Consider the following 25,503-nt stretch of genomic DNA (forward strand, 5'->3'; position numbering starts at 1 on the left):
TAAATATATACAAAATATGGCTGTCTTCCCGACAGACCTGTTCTTCACCTGAAGACGGCTGCTTGCGTTGTGGCCGAAACGTCGTGAGAATAATTTTATTATGTTTTATTTTTATTATTTTATTATATCCCTTTTATGTGACTTTACCGAAAGAATCAAGAAGATAGTTTAAGTGTATTTGCCATACTCTTGGGTCTTTCGGTCAAGTCACGTAAATAAAAAACAATAGATCACGACGTTTCGATCGCAACACAAGCAATCGTCTTCAGGTGAGAGATGTGTATTTGCCATGTTAAGGATTGGAACCACTTTGGCCTCTCTTGTGCTGATGACCCTTTTTAATTATCCTGTATTTCAGTGAAAAAGCTCAAGAACCTTTGAAGGCAAATGGGCAGTCGCAGATTTTTGTCGAAAGTAATGGTAACAACTGATTGTGGCTACATTCCCATGCAAATTTTCTCACAACCTCCACTCCACTGTTTATTCCTCTTCCAGAAGCCATATAAATGTGCTCTTGCTTGTTAACTTGTTGTTGTCTGTTCTCTCCTTTATATCTAACAGTGACCTATTACAATATATGATTTGTTTTAATACGTAAAACACTTTTTAGATAAAACAATGATAACAATGTCATTCTGAGAATAAAGTAGTTTGTTACTATTTTTTACCATATAGCAGATCATCGATTAGCTAGCGGCTTCGTGGGGAAGGGGGTACCAGATTTTCCAAAACGCCGGATAACCACATCATTATTCAAATAGCTTATTATTGCACACTCTTGTACAACATGTTTTTGGGTTTTATGTATAGGTTTTTTAAAATGTGTTTACTATATGAAATTGTCATAAGTAAACATGCAAATGACAAAAATAAATACCCTGTAAAAAGTTACCGTAATTACTATACCATTCCACTCCAATCTCTAAGACTCTGCATAGAGTTATGTACGTATGCTCTTGCTTTAACAACGTGTTTGACAATCGCCAAACTGATTTAAGCCTTTAGACCGGTGCTCCAGCAAACGCCGAATTACACGCACTTTTCGCCGAATTGCACTGTATATTTTCAGTTTTTAATACTGTAGTTATTAGTTATGAGAAATGTATATACCTGTAGTATTTTCATTGTTTAAGCTGTATGTAGTGTATAATGTAATATATATACAATATTTGACACTGAAATTAAGCATAGCTACTTTTTTTGTCACGCACATGGTGCCAATCGCCGGACTGGTACAGCCTTTGGAGCGGTTTTTCCGGTTTCGCCAGATCGGCCCGAGGACCGTTGGATAATATTGAAAGCCGGATAATCGCACACCAGATAATCGATGATCAACTGTATTTAGAAATATAAATCATCATCATGCAATAGTTCTGTCTAAATTACTGGAATCTTCAATGGTTTGGTCATGTGACAATGACTGGTACCAGCGGTGTCAAAATTGGTGTCTCTTGTGTAGAAGAGGCTTGTGGGAAGTTTGAGGCAGTCACCTTCCAATAACAGCAGAGGGCAGAGAAGTGACGCTTACAACAAAGAGCAGAGCACCGAGCAGCTAAAACAGCACGTTGGCACAGTGGGTGCCACGGGTAATGCATCTGTCAGTCATCTCAGTCGACCCAAGGTACCTGGGTTTGTTCCGTGACCTGCCAGCGAATGTTCGATACTTCACGTGGCCTTAAAAGTGCACATTCGTTCAGTTGTACTTACGAGGTGAAACGCAGACCTATTTTGTTCAGCGGAGCGATCTTCCATGAGATGTAATGATTGCTAGCATCTCGCATGATGCATGCCCCTTCCGACAAGAAAGGATTCAAGGTAAGTGATAGTAAATCCGATTTTATTTACTAGACAGTATTTATTACAGTATTACATGCAAATGTACAATATTTATTGGAATGAGTTTAACATTGCTTCCCTTTTTTGTTGAACCATAGCACATGTTATGTACAGTATGTACCAGAGGTGTGGACTCGAGTCATGTGACTTGGACTCGAGTCAGACTCGAGTCATGAATTTGATGACTTGCGACTCGACTTGGACTTGCATAACAATGACTTTGTCCCACCTATGAGATGTGGACTCGAGTCATGTGACTTGGACTCGAGTCAGACTCGAGTCATGAATTTGATGACTTGCGACTCGACTTGGACTTGCATAACAATGACTTTGTCCCACCTCTGGTATGTACAGTACATACAATTACATGTTGAGTTTTGAGATATAAACACGTCGAGTTACAAATGGGTCTCAAAAACGTAACACGTTCGTAAGTCGATGACGTGCATATTTACCTGCGACCAAACATGGGAGTCATCTCTCTGTGGGTCGAAACTAGAAAGCAATGATGCCCTAAAAAAATATGTGGTGACTACAATTGTTGCGGATGTCTTTCAGCCCAGTTATCCCATGGAAGCATGGCTCTGTGGATTAGGTCGGCCATAGCACTGGGATTGACAAGAGGCCTCCTGCTTGCGGTGTTGCGTGCAGATAGGGTGATCCCGTCCCAGCCTCGGTGTGAACCCCTGATGTCGCTTCAGCCCTCTGGCCACTACTTCAGAAATGAGTGGAACCCGCTCGGGTACACACTGAAGAGGTTCAGTCGCCGGGACGTGGTCACCTGCCTGCGGGGAAGACAGGTCTTGTTCTTCGGAGACTCCACCATCGTCCAATGGTGGAACCACTTGACCGCCATGGTCCCCAGTAGGTTGAGCATTGTACTACGCATGAAAGCTGCAGCTAATGCAATGATTGATCAAGTGATGCAATGAATAACGTGGCAGAGATATTGATTGGTCAGTGAATATGTATTTTGATGCGTTTTTATAATGTATTGACAGCTCGAGTAACGGATGTAATCCTCGGTCGTGATTTGATAGCGAGGATGTCTGTGTTGACTCCAGCCCACCCTCTCTGAGCTTCTTGCCTCCCTCGGGCTCTCTCTCTTTTCCCCCTGGCACCCCACTCCCCTGTTAGCGTTCAAGAAAATAGATCTGCACATACAAGAGATACACAGGCCCTTCCACGCCATTGACACGTACAACAAGATCACCATGAGGTACTTCCCGCATGCATACCCATTCATCTGCGCCAAGCTGCAGCGCGCTGTCGACTTCACTCCCTGCGCCAATGCCATCGACAACCTGCGTGGTGGGCAGGACACGGTGGTGGCCCTGGCGCTGGGTCCCCACTTTACACCATTCCCGCTGCGCGTCTTCCTGGTGCGAATCTTCAACATCCGCGAGGCCGTGGCCAGGCTGCTCAAGCGCAGCCCCAAAACGGCTGTGGTGATCAGGCTGGTGAGCACACGAGAGCTCATCCTCGATTATGCACGCTTCAGTAACTGGTTTCTGTTCAAGTTTAATGAGGCCCTGAGGGCCGCATTCCAAGACATCAAAGGCGTGGCTTTCGTAGATGCATGGGACATGACGGCATCGGTGGATTCTTACCAGCTTCACCCAAACAGCGTTATCGTCAGCAACCAGGTCAACGTCTTCCTGAACCACATCTGCAAGAAAGGTTAATGACACTATGTAAAATTATATAGCGAGGGAAGGCTTAATGATTCTTGACTAATTTTCATGAGGGGAAAAGTTGGGACGTGTGTACAACGTCCAAACGTGTTTGCTGGACACAGGAATGAACACACCCAGGGGACTCCTCGTGACCTGGTTCTGGAGTGGGGGGTGTGGGGTTGGGGTGTAGTTGTGAGGTGGGGGTATGGTGTGCGGTGTTGGTGGAGGGGTGGGGGTGGAGGGTGGAGTGGGGACGTGGGGTGGGTGTGTGGTGTGGTGCCGGATGGTGGTGCTGTCATGGTTGTAAGCAATGCTATAGAAGGGCCGATTCCAATCAGCTGTCCCCTCATGGTGCTCGCAGCCACAACAACAGCAACACGTGAAAAATATCAAACTAAGCTGGTGCCGGAGGCCTCTGGGGGACAGGCATTTATTACGTATCCCATTTGGAGCCAGGAGACTGAACCCACATCCCCAGGGTTCCTCCAGAAATGGCTCACCGCAGAGAGGCTGCCAATCCTCTGTCGAGAGCTGGATCAGTACCGCCTGGATCTTTGTGGTATTCAGGAGGTCCGGTGGACTGTTTCTGGCTCCAGTCCCTATGAGGGGTGGATGGTCCTCTATTGGGAGTGCCTCTTTTTCTAAATAAAAGAACGAAGGGGTCGTGGGAACGTGGCTGTGAGGTGTGGGAAACTCCAGGCGACTGTGGGCTCGCCTCCACATAAACGGGAGGCAAGGAATGGTGGTGCTGGTGACTTATGCCCCCACCAAAGATGAACATCAGTGGAGGGTTGCAGGCAAGGCCGATGAATCAGATGCCTTCTATGATCTGTCACAGCAGCTGGCTAAATCGTCCCCTCGGCATAGACTCGGTGACTTTAATGCCCGAGTGCATCATAATGCAGGCAGCTGGGCTAGAGTGATTGGAAGGCATGGACCAGTTCAGCTCAATAACAACAGCAGGACACTACTAGACTGCTGTGCAGTGCATGTGCTTGTAATTACCTACACTGTTCTTGCATTGGCGCATCCACAAAACATCATAGATGAACGCCGGGTCCAAGCAAGGACTATAAAGTTTCAAATTCATTTATTAGGTATAGCCCTGTGAGCCATTCGGCTCTTGAATCGGGTGCAACCGCAACAAACAAAAAACAAAAAGTGATGGAGTAGCGGACGCGGGCCCATGTCCTTGACACCAGGACCGACCATGGAGCTGATCTACCACTAACCATCGGCTTTCCATCTGTAAAATGCACCTACCATTCTTCCACTGTGGTTGTCGGTGTCCACCTCGGACCCCATTCGAACCCACGGTGGCTAGCTGAAAAAAGTTGCTGTACGAGCCACAGTTGTAGAACTGTGGCTCGTACAGCTGCAATGGCTGTTTTGGGTACATGGTCCAGACGTGGAGAATATTTTAAAGAGGGGAATGTACTTAACTAAATGAACCATGATTTTTGCGTGATTAAATATTTTTATGGTAACATCGTTCGCAGTGAATGTTATACGTTGTAGGATCTGAATCAGGGAAGTAGAAAAAATGCATATCTTTGACACGTTCTCAGTTACTACAATCAAATACGCTGTGCAACAGCATATGGAATCTGACATCCTGCACAGAAATCCGATGTCAAAGCTGCTCTCCATTACCCAGTGACACTCGCTCACCTACTTTCAGCCAATCATCATTCCACGCATATGATGCACACATTTCTCGGTCATTCCATCATGCAAACTCCAGTCATCCTCACAGCAGCTTTTGTTCTAACCATCGAACAAAGTCGGTCACTGCATCGCGCGCTTTCAGATTCACTTCTGTGGCCGTCTGGAATGCTCTTCCCATATTAGGAAGCCACTGGAGCTATAGGCGTTTAAATCTCGATTGAAAACTAATATCTTTAGAACTGCTTTTTGTGATTCGTTTTTTGTCCTTCCACACCTCCGATTAGCACGGTTGGCTACGTACGGTGCGAAAGAAGTTCAACATACACACATGCAGACTAACAGGAGGCCATGCATGATAGTAATATGACATTGTTTCCCAAGGCTGCTGTGTAGCAGTGGGCAATCAGCGACAGTGCCGAGTGGGAGGAGGGTGATCTTCATATCTGGAGCTTATTTCACAGAGATGTTCACAACTGAAGGCCAACCATGTCATCGTGACTCTCTTCCTGTACTTACGACAAGTACTCCGTCTGAAGGGCAACTTACTGTCGATGCGAGGTGGTTGGTGTGAATAGAGTTCGTGTTGTTGAATTATTTATCGTATTTGTTTTTTCGACTCTGTTCACCTGAGCCAAGTCGAAAACATTGTGCGTGGGTGCGTAGCGATTAGCGCTACGCTGCGCTACGAGCCCAGCGACCCGATTTTAGATTCCCGCTCACGGCCAACACCGGTGACGATTATCGTCTTCGATAATCGTTTTTGACTCGGTTCTGGGGAGATGTGTATTATGCAACTCGGATTTCTCAGTCCCATCGTGCTCTCCTCTCACGTGCGTATCGAGCACTCGTTGCAATCGGCGTGGACTTTATCACAAAATCTCCTCGCAACCCCTCAACACAACTCATCCGCCCCCTAAAGATAAGATCTTGTAAATTTTTGGGTTAAGGTTAAATCATTTTTAAACGCTGTTTAAGATTCTGTGTGTTTGACACCATTTTTTTCTGTTTTGAGTCGTTGCTTTAAAATGTCACAAATACGTGTTCTATGATTATAAAAAATAGTTTTAAAGTGTACAGGGCTGCTTCGAAATGCTCATTAAAATGGTTTTCAATAAAGTGTTTGATAAGTATAAATTCTGTTTGAAGGTTTTTCAACTGAGAACTGGTTATAAATGTATACATTGTGTTTTGTCGTGTAGGACAGGTCGTGTCCATGTGCAGTGCATATTTGGTTGCTATTATGGAGGGAAACATCCCCGTTGTACGTCGTTTCACTATACGTCGCAATTTTCTGGTCCCTAACCCCAAAGTATATCGGGGACCCCCTGTATATGCAGGTATCCTAAAAATGTATTTTCATATTCAGGTACCACAACATATATCAGTAAATGATTATTCTGTTTATAGTTCCTTTTATCAGTTAATTCTTAAATTGTCATGTTAAACAAAGGGTTTGTAAGAACAGTTTTTTTTGGGGGGGGGGGGGGTAGCATCAAAATCTAAATGAGAATCTTTGCTCCAACTCCCTGATCATTTTTAAATTCCGGAATCGACTTCAATATTGGATTTGACCATCCCGACTCTGTGAAGCATTCACGGCTGCGGGCCCGGATGTCGCCACCTAGCGGTAAGCGCCCGTACCTCGCAGGCATGCGTGTGCTATCTTAGAGATAACTCCACTATTTAGATTTTAATTCAAATGTCGAACACGTGGGCAAGATCCGAGATCTTGCCGTGCACAACGAGCACCTCACAGCCGCACAGCGGATGGGCTGCGAGACATCGTCCACCTTACGGTCCGGTTCTGATCCGGGCAGATTTTCACGTCTACTTCGATGTGGAAATTTTTACCCTGATGAAATGCATGCTATGCTTCCACATTGATGTAAGTTCGTGAATAAGGATCGTGACTTGGTAACCAGTAAATGCACAAATGTCAATGCGACTCCCATAAATGTCGAAGATGTTACGTACAGTTGATCATCGATTATCCGGCACGCGATTATCCGGCTTTCGAAATTATCTGTTGCTCCCGGGCCGATCTGGCAAAACCGCTCCAAAGGCTGTACCAGTGCGGGCACCGTGTGCGTGACAAAAAAGAAGTGGCTAAGCTTGATTTCAGTGTAAAATATATACCGTACATTATACACTACATACAACACATTAAATAATGGAAATATTGCACTATATAATTTTTTATAACTAATAAAAACATAAAATATACACGGTGATAATCCGGCTAAAAGTGCGTGTAATTCGGCGATCGCATGAGTAAGGCGATCGTCAAACACATCAAGTTGTTGAAACAAGAGCGGCGTCGTAGTACTACGTTAGCCTGTGCACAGCCTCAAAGATTGGAGTGGCAAGGTACAGTAAATAGAGTAACTTTTTTACAGTAGGATACTTATTGTCTATGTCTATGCCAATTTAATGTCGTAAAAATGTTAAACGCAAAAATATATACACACACCACCTATATACATAACGATATACAAGAATGTGCAAAAATAAGCAATTTGAAAAAATGTGATCCAGCGTTTCTGAAAATCTGGTGCCCCATTCCCGCCGCAGCTGCCGGATAATGAAACGATCTCCCGTATGGATGTTGAACTTCTTTGCACCGTACGTAGCCAACCGTGCGAATGGGAGGTGCGAGGGAAGGGCAACAAACTAAACCAACACAAAAAAAACAGCTTTAAAGAAATTAGTTTTCAATCGTGTAACTCATTATACGGGTTCCAAATATGCTAAGAAAAAAAACGTGGCTTTTGTTTCAGGGGCATTGTGCGGTTCTAATAGCACCAAGTGTTCCAAGTTGTGGTGCGCAGTGCGTCTGCATCGACGAATTCACCACGATGCACGTGCGTAAACGCGCAGCGCATCGTGTGCTCCTCCTGATGCAGCGAGCGCCTGGTAGTGGCAGACGCTGCCACCGCCGCGGTAGCAAGGTAGGAGAGGCTGTCGACGTCGTGACTTGTGGACACCAAAGTCAAACCATGGAGTGACTCAACAACTGTCCGCTTCGACCATTCACGGGGCAATATCATCGACACCGACAACGCCACACCGTGGCATCCATCCACATCGTATCAACGCCAGACGCAAGAAGGGAAGGAAGCCACCCTCCTAACGTACCGTCATATAGGAACCCGCTCCGGTGCCTACCTTACATTGATTCTGTCTTCCGTGAATACCTCACGGCGCAGCGTATGAACAACAGATATAGGCAGTGGCGGCTCCTGCAAAATCTCTCAGGGGGGGCAAATGTCTGGATGATTGATAAGGATAAGGTCCACCCATGCAATGGATAAATTAACAGCTTAAGCATGTAAAGGCAACTTCACTTCTTTAATATTAATGAAAAATAAAGTGACTCTTAACAATACATCTTGTTTGTTTCTATACTCACTATTAATACAATCCACTCAGTTTATTTTATTAAAGATTCCACTAGGTGGCGACAAATAATATTGTTGACTGAAACGTGCTTACGTATGATGACGTAAGCACGTTCGTGCGAGCCCTCCCGGAAGCCATAGAGAATGCATTGCAGCGCCTGCCGTTCGAAAAAAAACATCTTTGAATGTAAGTCTATGGGAACACTCTGGGCGATTCTCAGCCGGAGTGAAATCGCCCCAAAAGAGGCGGTACTCCACAGAACGTGACATGACGCTGATTGGACTATATGCAGAGGCACAGTAACGCCTAGCGTAACTGTGGTTGAATGAGATTGGTGGTGCGTCGCCCAATCGCCCTAATGAAGAAACCGCCCCTGGATATAGGGATACAAAGGCGGCCGGCGTGATCTTGGCTGAACCAATCCGTGGTGCGCTGTGCAGGATTGATGTAAATGGCACTCGTTCACAGCAAGTGCCCCAACAGTCCCACGTGGGCTACGCTTGTCCACGTACCGGCCTTCATAGGAGCTCGCTAACAGCACTTTCCCTCCCGACAGTCTGTTAAGGGGCCGTCCATAAATGACGTCACGCACCTGGGGGGGGAGGGTCAGACATTTGTGACGATGGGGAGGGGGGGGGTGAGAAAAGTGACGTCACATCAAAATGCGCAACTTTAAATAAATGTAGACAACACGTTCTACTTCATTAAATCGACTTTTTTAATAAATGTTTTCTCCTACAACATCAGAGTGCAGCGCCACATTAAATACGCACTACAATGACAATAGTTTAAAGCGATTTGAAGCATGTTTTTTTTTTGGGGGGGGAAGGGCAGAGCTTTGTGACGTCATATTTGAGGGGGGGGGTCTGACTTTTTGTGACGCCGTGTGACGACGGGGGGTGGGGGGGCAAAAATCGCGTGACGTAATTTATGGACGGCCCCTAAGGCTACACGGGGTTATCTTTTGCACCAAGACGCAGGCTCCCCCACGCTCTCACAGCGGTGGTGTCGTTGCCGTTAGCGCCCTCCGCTTGCGCTACGAACCCGGCGGGCCCGAGTTCGATTCCCGCTAACGGCCACCAACATCGGTGGCGATGATTTGAACCGGTCCCGGGCCTCCCCTAGGTCGACTCAGCCTCAAATGAGTGCCTGCTGCGAATGAGTAAACATCGCTACTGGAGAGACAAACGCGGCCACCCTCATGTGCCGTGCCGGCCTTCATAGGTGCTCGCTAACAGCACTTGCCGCAGCAGTCTGTGAAGGCTACACGGGGGATCTTTGTCTTTGTTACCTGTGTGCGAGGTGAGTTGTCGCAGCGAGCGAGCTTCACTACGAACTCGGTAACCAGAGTTCGATGCCCTGCTAACGGCCAATGCTAAGTGACAATTTATCTGAACCGGTCCTGGGTCTCCCCAAGGTCTGCTCAGCCTCAAAAGGCGGCATACCAATCACCTCCCTCGTGTGCCGTGCCGGCCTTCATAGGTGCTCGCTGACAGCACTTGCCCCGACAGTCTGTTAAGGCGATACGGCGGCGGGGGGGGTGGTGGAGTGTGGTCTTTGTTTTTTGCGCTCTCACAGACACTGCAGCCTTCTCCCGCGAGCCCTTGGCGTGTCTGCGTGTGTGGGCTCAATTAGGGCCACGAGTGTCCACACACACGGAGGGGGTGGGATGGGGTAGCGGGGGTGGGTGTGGGGGCGGTGGTGTTATGCTTCAGACCGCGACTTTGTCGACTCGCAGTGCGTCCGCCCCGATGTTGTCAGCGGTGAGCAGCGCAAGTTGTTGTGCGCTGCTGTTGTTCATTGTGCGTGCACGGGTTGCTGCTCGTGTACCGGCCCCAAAAGGATGATCATGAAGAAGACGACGAAGACGAAGAAAGAGGACACGTGGGTGCAGATGACGTGTAGAGAAACCTGAGAGAATCGAGGGGGCTCCGAGGCGTGGGCATCTGGTTTGTGTCAAGGAACATGGCGCTCTGTCACGACAGGAAGGTCTTTATACCCGGCGAGAACGCAGCAGCGGCGGCAGCGGCGGCGCCTGTCATGCGATCTGTGTCTGTGTCCGTTTTTTTCGCCTTCTATGTGGTTCTTTTTTTTGTGTCTGTGCCTTCTGTTTGTCATTATTAAGATTATAAGCCATCAATCTCACTTTTAAGGCTGGAGGCCTTTCTCCCACGAGGCCGTGAACTCTGTGCTCATGCAACTTTCGGCTGTTTCCGAGGAACGTGAGGGGGCGGTCTCCTCTCAAGTGTCGCAGCAGAAGGAAGCCCTGTGTTTCTGAGCTGAGCGTACAAAGTGGAGTATACACTACACATGAATTCATAGCACTCCAGTACAATGTGGTTCCCAAAATATCTGGACCCGCAGACCACTCACAACCCTCAAACAATTCCCCGGACCACTTTGCTCCAACAACATACTTTGTTTCGAAATGTGCTCTTCCGAGCGCCATAATTTTTCATTAAAAAGCCATAAAAACTATTAATTTGCTTTTTATTGAGCGCAGCATGAGATTGACTGTTGCTCCAAGGTGGTTTGTGAGGAAACAAACTCTCAAGTCTCTTCAGGAGTTCTGCGAACCACTTCACACGGCCGTGGGGTGCAGCAGTGGTGCCAGTGACGGGTCTCCTCGCAAACGCGTTGCTGTTGGGAGCAAAGCTCATCTACATGTTTGGTGGACCTGAACCAACTGGACATTCCAAATTCCCATCGTGGTGACAAGCGTGAGCAATATTCAGACGTTCTCATTACCCTGGTAGTGCGTTGTCTTTGAACTGTGCGCCTTTTGGCGTCATCTGGTCGAACACCATATGAGACTAGGCTCTAAAGAAAGCTGTCTCTGGTGTGGACCAATCAGTTTCAAAGACAATGCATAAATTATCAGAGTATTGTTTTTTGTTTGCATTTGACTGCAAGTATTGTGGTTAATGTAAGCATGATTCCTTGCAAAAGGTGCCAGTTTTGTTGCCAGAAAAAAGGAGAAAACCCCTATTAGAATATTCAGACGTTTTAACTTCTAAAATGCGGGTAATAAGGTCATGGGGTTGGAGGATTTGTCCATCCAAATGATAGCGAACGACGTTTCAGCTCGATTATTTATTGACGTCATATCATGATGTTTGAGAGAAACATGTTTCACATCTAGGAACACACAGGGAAATGACAGTATACAGCCTACAGACAAACACGCGTACATAGTGTAGGGTATCTCAAACTCCCGTTCTCGCAACCCACCACGGATTCGTATTCCAACGTTTACCAGTCCTCTCAACATTAAGTTGCAAATTACACAGGTACATCCTGCACTGCCTTATAATTAGTTACAATGCAGGATCTTATTTTGAATATCTATCTCGTCGGACACATAAGCACTACATTAGTCCATGCGACTTGTCGGTACCACCTCAGGTGCCATTACTTTAGCTATAAGGCCAGTAACAGTGAATTATGTAACAACTACAGTACTTGAAATGAGTGAGCTATCAAAGAATGTACCCGTATTAGCAAACAAATTAGTGCTGCTAAATTTTGCTAACTTAGAGGTGGCAACAATTTCTGCTCGGGCCCATGGACCAACATCCGCGAACACGAGTTTTCGTCTAGGTCACGTGGGACGTGTGACAATGATTAGACACGTGCAGCGTGTAACGACTTCATTGGCATTTGAAATGAGACGATTGACTCTGACTGCAGTTTAGAAAATCCTAAAATGTCCAGTGGCATTTATAACCTTTTGCCAGGGCAGCTCTTTCGCCCACTTCAGCAATTTTTTTTCTTGCTTTGGTTGTCCCACCTGATGACGGACGCTTGTGTTGCGCCCGAAACGTCGTGCTTTGTTTTATTTTATTTCTAACCACGTGACTTTACCGAAATAACCAAAGAGTATGGATTCCTGCAGTCACGAAAGCTTCAAATCAAAAATGTCCAGTGGCGGTTCGTGGTTCCGTATTGAGGAGGCTACAAACACCACGTCTGGTGTTCAAATCTCACGTGACGCGTGCTGGTGTACTCGTCGATGGATGAAACTCGAAAGTAGCGAGCGATTATGATGATTCTAAAGATGACGATGCAAAATGTTAATGCTGCTGCTGATAACAATCATGGGCTTCCACTGACCAGTCCTCCTGGGAAGCTGCCGTAGGCTGCGTTGTTGCCGTCTGGTGGAGAATGTGCTGATGATGATGAAGCCATTGTCAGCGTGTTCCAGTGTCTCAATGGGTCTGTATACGAGTCTTTGGGTCTTTACATACGTTTAAGAGTAATTATTCGTGTTCATGGTTTTCTACGCGAGAAGCCACCTGCCAACGCAATTCCTGTTTCGCAGTGAATCCACCTTTTTACGCCTTATCACCAAAATAGTAATATTCTAGCAGCCACTGCAACGTGAAGAATTCCCCATGTCGTCACTGACATTTCGCGGTCATGCTGACGTCACAATAGATGGCGCTCGTGCACTCGAGCAGGATGTCATCGCTCCATCTCCACGGTGGTCGTCCTCTCGGGAACCGTCGATCTCGTTTAAGGTAGGCCTACACTTGTTTATAATTGGCAATTATAAACGAAGCGTGTTTTAGACATCGTGTGTTGGTGAAGACTGAAACTCAGTTGTGAAGTGTTCTTGCGGCATTTTCCCAGTTTTAAGACAGTTTTGCAACGTAAACTTGACAAAGGCGCAGCACAAACACAGCACAGCAGCAAAAATACATTTAAACTTGTAACGCGCGCAGGACCCGTTCAGTCTTGAATATAGGGAACGACTCAAGAGGTGCGAGGAACCAAAGAAAATCGGGAAAGCAGCCCTCTGCGCTATAGAGCTCTGTTTTTCACAAGCAACCTGGCCACAAATAATACATCAACAAAGTGGCTTATCACGTGGAAATGTACAACAGCCAAATACTCAACGCACGGTGCTGAGTTAATGTTTCGATAGACTGGGGGAAAGAGTCGTTCGCAGCGATTACGGCTCACGGAGCGCGCACGTAGTGGTGCCAGAGACACGCTCGCCAGGCCGACTGTCTCCTCGAGAATGTGTCGGCCTGGGGGGAGATTTAGGTTAGAAATAATATTTGTAGCAATTTTCTGACCACGCTGGTCATCGAGGGTTGGTGAAGGGGTTCGGGGTGGAGGGGGGAAGGCAGGAGCGGTTCGCATATCACTCGCCATTGATGTTAGCCGTGGCTGGCAATCGAACTGAGGATTACGGGTTCTTGGCGCAGTGAGCTAACTACTGCTCCACCGCCCCTGCATCCACGAATCGTAAGTTGACGCGCAGTTTCGCATGGGACCCGCGCGTGGCTGCACGGGAGCACGTTGCTTAGACCAGCAGTAGACACGTAACAATGGCCGAGTCATCGACTCAATATATGATTCGGCTAACCATACGTTCTTAAAATCGACCGTGTATCAACGATTTACGATGTGTGCCAATTGTGTGCAAGTGACGTGGATATCTTCTTCTTGGTTCTTTCGGTAAAGTCACGTAGAAGGGAAATAATAAAATAATAAAAATCAAACAATAAAATATAATTCTCACGACGTTTCGGCCACAACGCAAGCAGCCGTCCTCAAGTGAAAAACAGGTCTGTCGGAAAGACTTTACCGAAAGAACCAAGAAGATGAATCCCTGCAGTCACGAAAGCTTTAAATCGAAATTTGACGTGGATATGTTCCATGTAGGGTCGAGGAGCGCAATCCAAACGGGACGCGAGATTGCGGCACGCCACCGGGACGTGCAGAGCAAACGAGACGGACATTACTAAAAACCCACTCACTATATATACACGGGACAGGTGTAGCCTACATTATGGACAGTAAAGCATGCATTTATCTAAACGGAAAAAAATCGTGCATACGCATGGATCTGGTAACGCTTCCCAAAGCGCGTTTGTCCTGGGAAGTGTTTAATCAGCGACCACGGTCGCGCTCGTGGCAGGGGCGCAGGGAGTGCCATGAATAAGGGTCATTGCTCGAAACGTCGCCGACTATATCAATACTTTTTTCGTTTAATGCCACGGTGTTGTTGACGAGTGTGTTAGCCCCTGGGCTGTCGCGCTGACCGGGAAGGGGGCACCTCGACCGGAAAAGCCGAGGCGGTGTCCTTCTACCTCTGGATTTGTTTCAAAGTTTTGGGTAGAGGCCGACCGAAACAGAATTTCTGGTTTCGGCCGAAAACGAAACCAGACCGAAAGTTAAAATGTGACTTTCTGCCGAAACCGAAATTATGCCGAAAGAGTCCATTTGCCAACTTTCGGCGCCGAAACCGAATGTCGGTCGCCCTCTAGTTTTGGGTACCCTCTTTGATCAACGTGGCCGGTTTTCTACAGCGTGGGTGAGAGTCTCTGAAAGCAACGCGACTCTGTTACCCTTTAGTTTCCTTCATATTGAATCGTCTTTGCGAGAGTTGTCGTCACTTCCCCGTTACAAAGCTAATGCGGACCCGTTTTCAACATTCATTGGAAAAATGTACAAAAAAATCGATTCGTGAATAGAACAGGAACACGAATCGTGACAATCGAAATTTCTGGGCTGTGAATCTTCCCATGGCTAACCTCTTATGCTAACGTTCTCCATAAGCGGTCTGATGACGACCGCTTATGTTGCGATCGAAACGTAGTTTTCTGTTATTTTCTTTGAACCTATCTACGTGACTTTACCGAAAGACCCAAAGAATATCAATTCCTGCGGTCACAAAAGCTTTAAGTCAAGATCTAAACATACAGTACCATATACACGCAGACACGTGCACCCGTTACAAATATCGGAGTAATCCGTGTCATTCAAAGCCAAGTTACTTTCAAGACAAATTCTACCTATACGGCCTGGTACCCGCCCCTCACCTCCTTACACTCACACACAGCGGCTTTTACAAAACGACAGCAGCGTGTGTGTGTGTGCGTGCGGCTCGAAGCGCGCCAGGGAATTTGTGTCGCGATTTCCTCTGCGTCGCGTCGCGCGCTATTGCAGGGAACACAGGCGTCGACTTTGTCGGTTTACCGCACCGGACAGCCCCCCCCACACACCCCCCCCCAACCCCCCCCCCCCATTCGCACTTCAGTTAAGCACAACAACGGAATATGTCGCAGGTCGCTTTCGTCGCGCACGATTCCTCTAGAATGGCCGAGACGTGTTTCGTTTGCGAGTATTCGGCGTGAGTGGCGGGTTTGAAGGGGCGTGGTTAATGCTGGCTTCATACTCTTTGGGTTTTTTCGGTAAAGTCACGTAGGTAAAAAATAAAAATAATAAAATAACTAAATTAATGAAAATAACTGAAGTAAATCACGACGTTTCGGAGGCAACACAAGTCTCCGTCTTCAGGTGGGACCGTCACAGAGACGGAGACGTGTGTTGCCTCCGAAACGTCGTGATTTAATTTAGTTATTTAAATTTATTCTTTTCATTTATTATTATTTTTTTACCTACGTGACTTTACCGAAAAACCCTAAGAGTATGAATCCTTGCAGTCACGAAACCTTCAAATCTAGAATCAATGCTGGCTTGCTGTCAACCCGTGCCACACAGCGAACTATCGACAACGTTCTGCGTCTACAAACCCGCATGGGGCGCACACGCAGCAGGACGCCAGCTGCGTCATCACGATAACAACAATGCAGCAGCCTCGTGTCCCGTCAGTCTGATTCTCGCGCCACGCCTCGTCACGCCGACCACTCTTCTCCCCTCCGTTCAGGTTCAACACTTAAGTTGTGTTCTTGGTTCTTTCGGTAAAGTCACGTAGAAGGGAAATAATAAAATAATAAAAATAAAACACAATAAAATACAATTCTCACGACGTTTCGTCCACAACGCAAGCAGCCGTCCTCAGGTGAAGGACAGGTCTGTCGGAAAGACAGCGTCCGAATGAACACCACCGAGCTTGGCAGCGTATATTTAAGCTGGGTTAGAGGAGGAAGGGTGCCTTGACAAAGGAATTTGCATATCAACAGAGAAATTTAGCATATTTATGGAAAATGCAGATATAGGATTAGTTCTTTCTGGTGTTCATTCAGACGCTGTCTTTCCGACAGACCTGTTCTTCACCTGAGGACGGCTGCTTGCGTTGCGGCCGAAACGTCGTAAGAATTGTATGTTATTATGTTTTATTTTTATTATTTCCCTTCTACGTGACTTTACCGAAAGAACCAAGAAGATGAATCCCTGCAGTCACGAAAGCTTTAAATCAAAACTCAAGTTGTGATTTACACGCTGCCCGTGCCCGATGATGGGTACAAGGTAAATGGGTCCCACGTGCGACAGAAAATCAGCGGTCGTGGCTGGGCGCGGCCCTCGGACGGGAGCGTCAGAACCATAGCGAGCGGCGGAATAGTCGCTTAAACAAAGACAAAGATCCCCCGTATAGCCTTCACGGACTCTTGGGGCAAGTGTCGTTGGCGAGCTTCTATCGCTTAGGCTACATTACCACACGCATTTTGGACCCGCATTAAAGCCCGATTAATACAACTGATTTAAATAGGTGTCATTGCGCGTTTTATACACAATTTGAACAGTTTTCATTGTCCCTACGAGTTTATACTTTTGAATTAAAACGTCAAAGTATAATATATGCAATATCTGCAAATGTAAGAGAGAACATTTACGGCTGGAATAAATAAAAAGTTTTAATAAATTATACTTTGTTTAAAAAAAGAAAAAGAACGTTTCTGACTTAAATAAATAAATAATAATTATATTACACAAACGATCTGCAACGGCGCATTTAAACCTGGGGCTGCATGGAGGACAACCGATGAACATGTGCGATGATCCATCATTAACGTCGTCCCCGAGGACAACTTGAACGTTGTTCTCAAAGTCATTTTGAGCAACACAGGATCATGAAGTCGCCAGACAATCGTACGGGCCGGTTCGGGGAGTGAATTCTGATAAAGCGATTCACTTGGCGGGGTTTTTGTATCTCTCATTCTATTCTTCTTCATAGGTAATGGTGTTAGCTCGATGATAGCCCAACTGAAAATGTTCGGTCGAAATTAATGCTTATTTGTTAATGACTGCATGTCTCGGGAACGTCCGTGTACATGAAGAGTACAGTATTAGAGTGTCAGATGTATACTGTATGTGTCCTAAAAAACAGCTCTTTTCTAATGCACTGGAGGAATGAGAGCCTCCCCACTAACGACGTTGTGGGTCGTGGATGTTAGCTGACCATACTTCACCACGCTGTTAGTGCAGTTTGGTGAAGGCGGGGAGCATAGACTTGGAAACATAGTACAGTACAATATATTTTTTACCACACTGCCGTCTGCCCGGCACATCAGCAGCCTACGGTACCTGTTGAACACCTGGTGGTCACCCATCCAAGCGCTTAGCGCCAGGATCAAAGCTGCTGAGCTCCTTGCTGAGATCTGGTTGATTTTGTCATAGGACAGATGTATATACATACAGCACAGATTATATTCTATAGATACTGCGGGGAGTGCAGTTGCACGTTTCTGCGAGATAAACGGAACACCAAACGTCTCAATATAATTCCAACACAAGATGAATAGCATACCAAATGAAACCATAAATAATAGGCTGACGTTTCAGACCATGTCCCCTCTTCAGAGCAGAAAGCTCGCAGGGCACCGCATTGTAAATAAAGTGCGATCTCATACTATAAGTCAGTCTCTCTGTTCTTAACAAGGGTTGTCGCCTGAAACGCCAGACTGATGTATATATATAGAGGTGTTGATTAGGAACGTGATTATTTTTGTTGGATTGTGCTTGGGAAACACTGCCAACTCAGTCCCTTAATATGTTTCGTTTCATATAAGTTTCATATAAGTGCACGCTTTGCAATAAATTAATAGTAAATCGGAACACGCTTCCTGTAGTCGCGATAGCCTCTCCCAAGCGTGGCAGCAGAGGTGTCAGTTCTGCATCTCGAGCTCCCAGACTCTCTGCGGCCACCCCGTGCGACCACGGCTCCTGCGCTCTCCGCTCAGCTCCGCGTCGTCTCCGTCCTGCAGGGCCCACGACACCAACAGGTTGAGCCTTTCGACTGTTTACAAAGAGCCGTATCAATCCATGATGTGTCTTAGCCTGCCTCTATGAGCCTCCGCTATTTACAATTATGTATGTTAGAAATGTACTATAGGTGCCTTAGTCTGACTCTGTAAGCCTGAGACTCGTATAGTCTGCCTCTGTGAGCCGCGGATATTAACACGTAACCGTAAGAATGCTAAATGTGCCATGTGCTCCGTGACCTTCAAGCATGAAGATCGAATCATATGCAGTGTCGACGTGTCTTTGTCTCTGCGAGCCTCTAACATTGGCACTGAACCCTGTGGATCGTACAGGTGTGTGCGTGCGTGCGTGCGCGTGCGTGTGCAGGTGTGTGCAGATGTGTGCGTGCAGGTGTGCGCATGCAGGTGTGTGCGTGTGTGCGTGCAGGTGTGTGCGTGCAGGTGTGTGCGTGCGCGTGCGTGCGCGTGCGTGCGTGCGCGTGCGTGCGTGCAGGTGTGTGCGTGCGTGCGTGTGCGTGCGCGTGTGCGGGAACCTGACCACTGTGCACGCCCCCGCGGGGTGGCCGTGCTCGGGGTTCTCAGAGGGGTCCCGCGCCAGGACCCCCATGAGGTGCGAGATGTAGCGTGCGGCGAGACGCAGCGTCTTGATCTTGGAGAGTTTCGTGTCGGCGGGGACGCTGGGGATGCGCTCCCTGCGACACGCGCGGTGTATAAAAACAAACGCGCCCTGTGTCGCCTGTGGCAGACTGAAGGGGAAATATACGTATGCATTTTGAACTTCTTTCGCACAGTGCTGTTCGCAAGCACCAAGGAATCAAAGAATGTCGGTACGGCCCACGAGTGAGTGGTGTGACCAGAACCACCCCCGGCACCGTTGTTTCCCCAATGCTGATGTTTACACTCCGCACCAGTTACTAATTTAAGGCTGAGTCAACCTAGGGGAGGCCCAGGACCGGTTCAGATGTTCGTCACTTGATGTTGGCCGTGAGCTTGAATCGAACTCGGGACGGCGGGTTCGTAGCGACTACACTGTGCTAACCACTACACTACCGCTCCCCAAAGTATATACCGCACTATGCACACGTACGAAGTATACACACGTAAATATGCACAGTGTACATATGAACGTACGCACCTATATACATGCTGTCTGCGTTGAGTCAAGTCAAATAAAGACTGAAGTCTCAGTGTGTGTGTGTACACGTGTTCCACGTAACGCAGACAGCGTTAATCTCTTAGCCCGTCACGTGGGACGTGTTTCACAATCATCGGGCGCGGAAAGTGTGGTGGGTGCTGACCATGAGCGCGATGCGCTACGGATCCAGCAGTCTGAATTAATATATAAACACAATTAATCTATAAGCACAATAAATAAAAAATACAATTAATATATAAACACACTTCATATATAAGCAATTAATCTATAAATACAATTAAAAAAATATACAATTAATATATAAACACACTTCATGCATAAACATACTTCATAAATAAACACAATGCATATACAAAAACGCATAAACACAATTCATGTACAAACACAATTCATATATAAATGCACTTCATATATAAACACAATGCATATATAAAGACACATATAAACAGAATGTATATACATATACAATTCATATACACACAATTCATACATAAACAATATATGAACAATTAATATATAAACAATGCATCTATAAACAATTCCTACATGAACACAATTCATATATAAACACAATTCATATGTAAACGCAATCGCTAATGTTATAACGAAAATTAGCGAAATTGTTCACCAAATATTTACAGAGAAATTAAACCCGGCAATCGTGGGATGATGCTTCAATCATCCCTATATTTAAAGAAAGCGATTACCCCCGACCTGAAGGATTACAGATACTTCTTCATTCTCTAATCACCCGTCATGCATTGTTCACGAAGCTTATTAGGAAGAGAATGACGAACAAATTAGAGGCGAGCCGACCACGAGAGTAAGCAGGGTTTAGTAAAAAAGGTTTCTCTACCATCAAAGATATAGATCCCCCGTATAGCCTAAACAGACTGTTGGGGCAAGTGCTGTTAGCGGGTATTTATGAAGGCCGGCACGGCACACGAGGGGGTGGGTGACCAACACCACTCCCGGACGCCTTCGTCTGCCCCGTGGCGTTGTTTACACACCGCCCCAGATACTCATTTGAGGCTGAGTCGACCTTGAGGATGCCCAGGACCGATTCAGATAATTGTCACTGGTGTTGGCCATGATCGGGAATCGACTCGAATAGCCGGGATCTTAGCGCAGCGCGCTAACCATTGCACAACAATCGACCACACACACACATCCTGTTCATCAGATTCTGGGAAATACTTGAAATGGATTCCAATTGCAGTGCCACTGTGCCTGGCCTCTGTATACTATGAAAGGCATTCGACTCGCTAGAAAGTGATGCGGTCATCCAAGCTTTCGAAAAACATAGCGTAAATAAAAAAAGAAAATATTGGAATGTATAAAATAAAAGCCTTTTAATAAAAAATTGAACAGCAGCGAAGAGATTCTACGAAGAAAGTACAGTACCGAAAAAATGCATAAGTACTTAAGATATCGACAAAAACATACATGTTTAAAGTACATACGAAATACATACATACTCAAAGTCCCAACAAAATACATACTCGAATTATCAAAAGAACAAATAAGTATTGTACTCAACGTATCGACAAAATACATATATACTCAAAATACCGACAATATACATACTCAACTTATTGACAAAATACATATGTACTGAAAGTACAGACAATATATACATACATACTCAATGTATCGAAAAAATACACTCAAATGATCGATAAAATGTACGTATACTATACTCAACTATCGACAAAATACGTTTACAAAATTGACTAAATACATACACCGCACCTCCGATTAGCACGGCTGGCTACATACGGTGCGAAAGAAGTTCAACATACATACATACTCAATGTATCGACAACATACATATGTACTTAAAGTACAGACAATATACATAATCAATGTATCGACATACATACATACTTAAAGCTGACGCTCTTTCGCAACAGTTGTTCACACAGCGACGTTAGAAAGATGTACAGTATTTAGAAACTCAGTTTGGAGAAACGAATGTATGCATCATAATAATGGAGGCAATATTATTGATTGATAATGTTACTTTGCTGACGACACGGTCCATAGACGCTCCACTGGGAATTAACGGCAGGAAGTAAGTTTATAGAGAAGGCTGAAAGCTGGACTCGGTGCGTAGCGAGACACGTGAGTGTTTGTGTGTGTACACCTCGGATAACCACCGAGAACGGTCAGTGGTGTTGATACCTGTACCTGTCATTGACACGTGCTGCAGAAACTCCACGGATCTCCCTTGCTAAATGTTGTATGTACCAGGACGATTGGCTAAACGGGATTATTATCCGTCGAGCAAATCACAATAATAATACACTTAACTGAGCCACCGCCATTCACAAGAATGACAGAACGCGAACTGAGAGGTGGGCCGATAGAATCACGTCTCGCGTGGCTCATTTTGACGTGAATCCTCTGCAGCGCGTCCTACAGTCGCGTGTTTGTGGTCGCGTGTCAAGAGACGAGATGGAGCACGGATCCGTGCATGAAGGCATTCGTCCATAACGCTGCGTGTCAATAATAGTGTATAATAGGCGACATTTTGGGCAATGGCCCTTTAACATAGCGCAATAGATAGATTCGTTTCCCGACGCAAACGCCTTACCTGTGTGGACGTTGTACAAACAAATTTCCCTCACTTTTATGCGGTTTCCGTTTGTGCGGTTTCGCTTACATACGGCTAACCGATTTCAACGAAAAATGCGCTATATGCAGTTTGAATTCACTCATATGCGGCTATGCGGTCGGACGTAGGACAACATTGGGTGTACTGTTTGCGCTATTCGGCTGCATGCAGATGTCTCGTACGGTTTCGTTTTTGTGTATGCGCCCTTTTTTCTGGAACGCGTTCGCCACTATGAAGAAGGCCAATTGCCCAAAACGTCGCAAATGATGTTTTTCCACATACGGCCACAGTTATTGACTAATGTGTTGAGTTAGTTGTGCTTGTGCACCACTGCCAAGGTAGCATCACGAAAATAGATTGGGAAAAAGCAGATAATCTTGCACCTGGAAACCGGGTTCGTCTCAATGACCGGATTTCCCATGAACTGCTCATTTCGAATACGATCAATTTTATTCGAATTACAGATACCTGCAACATCCATCGGAGCCATACAGACGCGTGTACGTACTTCAATAAGTCGTAACCTACTCCTGAGAAGGATGAACATTATAAGCGCTTACATTCTGTCGAATGAATGCATTTTAGATGCGGTGAATTAGTTGTGATGAGAAATACTCTTCACCAACCCAATGACCAACAACGACTGTGTGGTGTGATTCTTGATTCTTGTACGTGTGGCAGATTCTACCCAAATTTATAATAAATAAAACTAAACACATTCGTAAAAAAAAAGAATATATTCTGGATGATATGTGTCATTACCCGAAACGTCGTTCATTACATTTTCTTTTAAGGTCACAGTGTTATTGACGAATGTGTTGACTGTTGTTGTCGTCTGTGCTTGTGCTCCACTGCCAACGCAACAGCATCACCGATTTCATCTCGATGTTTTACTTACAACGAGGATGCTTTTGTCAACCGGTAGCGGCTGCTACATAGCACCAATCCCGTTACGGAAGACGCAGGGCAATGCCGACTCTGCTCAGCGTAATGATTTCTTCACGTTATTCAAAGAGAACCCTCGAGTTGAGAGTGCGAGACGTCGCCGGCATGAACGAGGTGGATGAGCAGCCCCAGTCTGACGTACCTCAGCTCCGAGAAGGCGAGGTTGATGCTCTGAGTCCGTCTCCTCTCTTTGCGGTTCCCGGGCGCACGCCTCCGCGTCGGGCCCGGGGCTGCCGTGGACTCTCCGTGCGAGGGGCAATGGCTTTGCCCAAATGCAGGCCCTGCCCCCAAGCCGTGCCCGAGCCCAACGGGCCTCAGACCAGAGCCTGCTCCCATCCCTGGCGCCCCTAACCCCGACCCCATACTCATGCCGCCTGGTCCTAAACCTGTCCCAAGTGCCGGCCCCGTACCTAAGCATGGCCCCATGCCCTGCCCTGCCCCGAGGCATGCCCCTAACCCGAGATTGAGCCCCGCTCCCATCCCAGACTCAAAACCAGATTCCGCCCCGGGGTCAGAGACCAGCCCTGTCCCGTGGGTCGCCTCTGGCCCTGTCCCGAAAGCGGGCCCTGCCCCGTGCGTGAATCTGAGCGCAGGCCCCCCCTGGAACCCCAGCTGCCCGTGGGGCCCCGGCTGGTGCAGGCCTCCCAGACCGAGGGGGGCACCCAACATGCCGTCCCCGTGCGGGAGCGACCCAGGGTAGTGAGCGGCGCCCGTGAGCCACGGGCACGGGGGTCGCTGCGTGGGGAATGGGCGGTGAGACAGGGGCTGGCCCTGCTGTAGGAACATGCCGGCGATAGTGGTGGTGATGATGGTGATGATAACGATGATGAAGGTTTTTGGTGGTGATAATTGTGGCGCTAACCCTGTGGTATATATCAGAATATTTCTTTATCCTGGAAAAGTGCCCTTATTGATGATGATTACGACCCTGCTGATACCGAGGCAGTTTCTAATCACGTAGTGGAAGTGATGATACAGATTCCGCAGAGACAGTTGTTGTTGATGATGTTTGTTTCTGGACTATTTTGGTGGCGATGATGACGATTCGCTTAGCGACCGATTAAGCTGCAGTAATCGCTCGAGCGGATCTTGTCGATGCGAACGCTGTCGATTGCATTCCTGTTGCTGCGACTGCTTATCGCTACATTGATACACAGTTTAAGATGACGATGATGGTGATGAGAATGCGCTTGGTCTTGATGTTGTCATTCTTGGAGGACCATCTGAAAGTAAAAAAACACACAAGCGCTGCTGTTGGTGGACCTGCGGGAAGTGGGATTTGTTTAATTGCTGTTCCCCTTCATGACGGACCTCCTCTTTACTGATACAACTGTAGCTGCCGTCTTCAATTAAACCACCCTTGCAACTGTTGATTCTATTGTCGATGCTGTAGTCCTCAGCAACATCCATTTTTGCTGATGTGGCTATAGCTGTTCTGGCCGTACTCGTGGCTACCGCCCAAGCTTGTCATCTCTTGACTAACTTTGATGCCGGCAGTTTGGGCCAACTCCAATGTCAGCGCGCTCGCCGACTGCTGAGCCGGTCACTTTGTCAACTCGCCATTCCGACAGCTACTAACAGCCGACCGATGCTTTCTGCGACCTCGTTACCATGCAGATCAACATCGCCACAATGGCGCTGTCTGCATGCGTTCAACGAGACGAGAAGTGCCTCGTGACGTGGTCCGTGGTCTCGTTCGGTGCCGTCGTCTCAACACCTCCACGATTTGACACGCATCCCTCCTACCTAAGTATACGGAGCAAACCGTGAGCTCTTCGTTGACGAGACTGTGGACTAATCTCAATGGGCAATGCATTTAGAGAAGCTCCTATACGTGCTGGATGTTGTTGACGGTGACGTCGTTACGTATGTTGAACTTCTTTCGCACCGTACGTAGCCAACCGTGCTAATCGGAGGGGTGGGGGAAGGACAACAAACTATGCAAAAAAAAGCTGTTATTTCTGTTCTTGTTGCTGTGTATTTGATGAAGGTGATGTTGATGATATTGCTGTATCATTGATGTCGATGGAGTTGATGTTAGTGATGTCGTTGATGTTAAAGATGTTGCTGTATAGTTTATGCAATTGATATTTATGGTGTTGATGTAGTTGATGACGTTGTTGACGAAGCTCAAATTGTTGTGGTGGTGTCGGTGGTTGTGGTGTTGACTGTTGTGGTTACGTGCGTGGCAGTGGTTATAGTCGTCGTGATAGTTGCAATATTTCAGTGGCGACTGTTGCTCTGGTGGTA

General features: G+C 46.7%; 1 protein-coding gene across 1 annotated transcript; it reads left to right on the top strand.

The window, feature by feature from the left end:
• The first annotated feature begins 403 nt into the window (after positions 1–403).
• On the top strand, positions 404–3,636 carry LOC144932593 (NXPE family member 3-like). The gene is made up of 3 exons (XM_078856811.1): positions 404–420; positions 2,488–2,700; positions 2,974–3,636. The coding sequence occupies exons 2-3, from the start codon at positions 2,526–2,528 to the stop codon at positions 3,519–3,521; spliced, it is 723 nt and encodes a 240-aa protein (XP_078712937.1). The 5' UTR covers positions 404–420; positions 2,488–2,525; the 3' UTR covers positions 3,522–3,636.
• Positions 3,637–25,503: the final 21,867 nt, after the last annotated feature.

This window comes from Lampetra fluviatilis, chromosome 5 (assembly GCF_964198595.1).
Source record: "Lampetra fluviatilis chromosome 5, kcLamFluv1.1, whole genome shotgun sequence".
NCBI classification, from domain to species: Eukaryota; Metazoa; Chordata; class Hyperoartia; order Petromyzontiformes; family Petromyzontidae; genus Lampetra; species Lampetra fluviatilis.

Excerpts from the sequence above, each read along its gene's own strand:
- LOC144932593 (XM_078856811.1), top strand. The coding sequence starts at position 2,526 with ATGTCGCTTCAGCCCTCTGGCCACTACTTCAGAAATGAGTGGAACCCG. Across the intron at positions 2,701-2,973 it reads CTTGACCGCCATGGTCCCCA|CGTTCAAGAAAATAGATCTG; the intron begins GTAGGTTGAGCA and ends CTCCCCTGTTAG.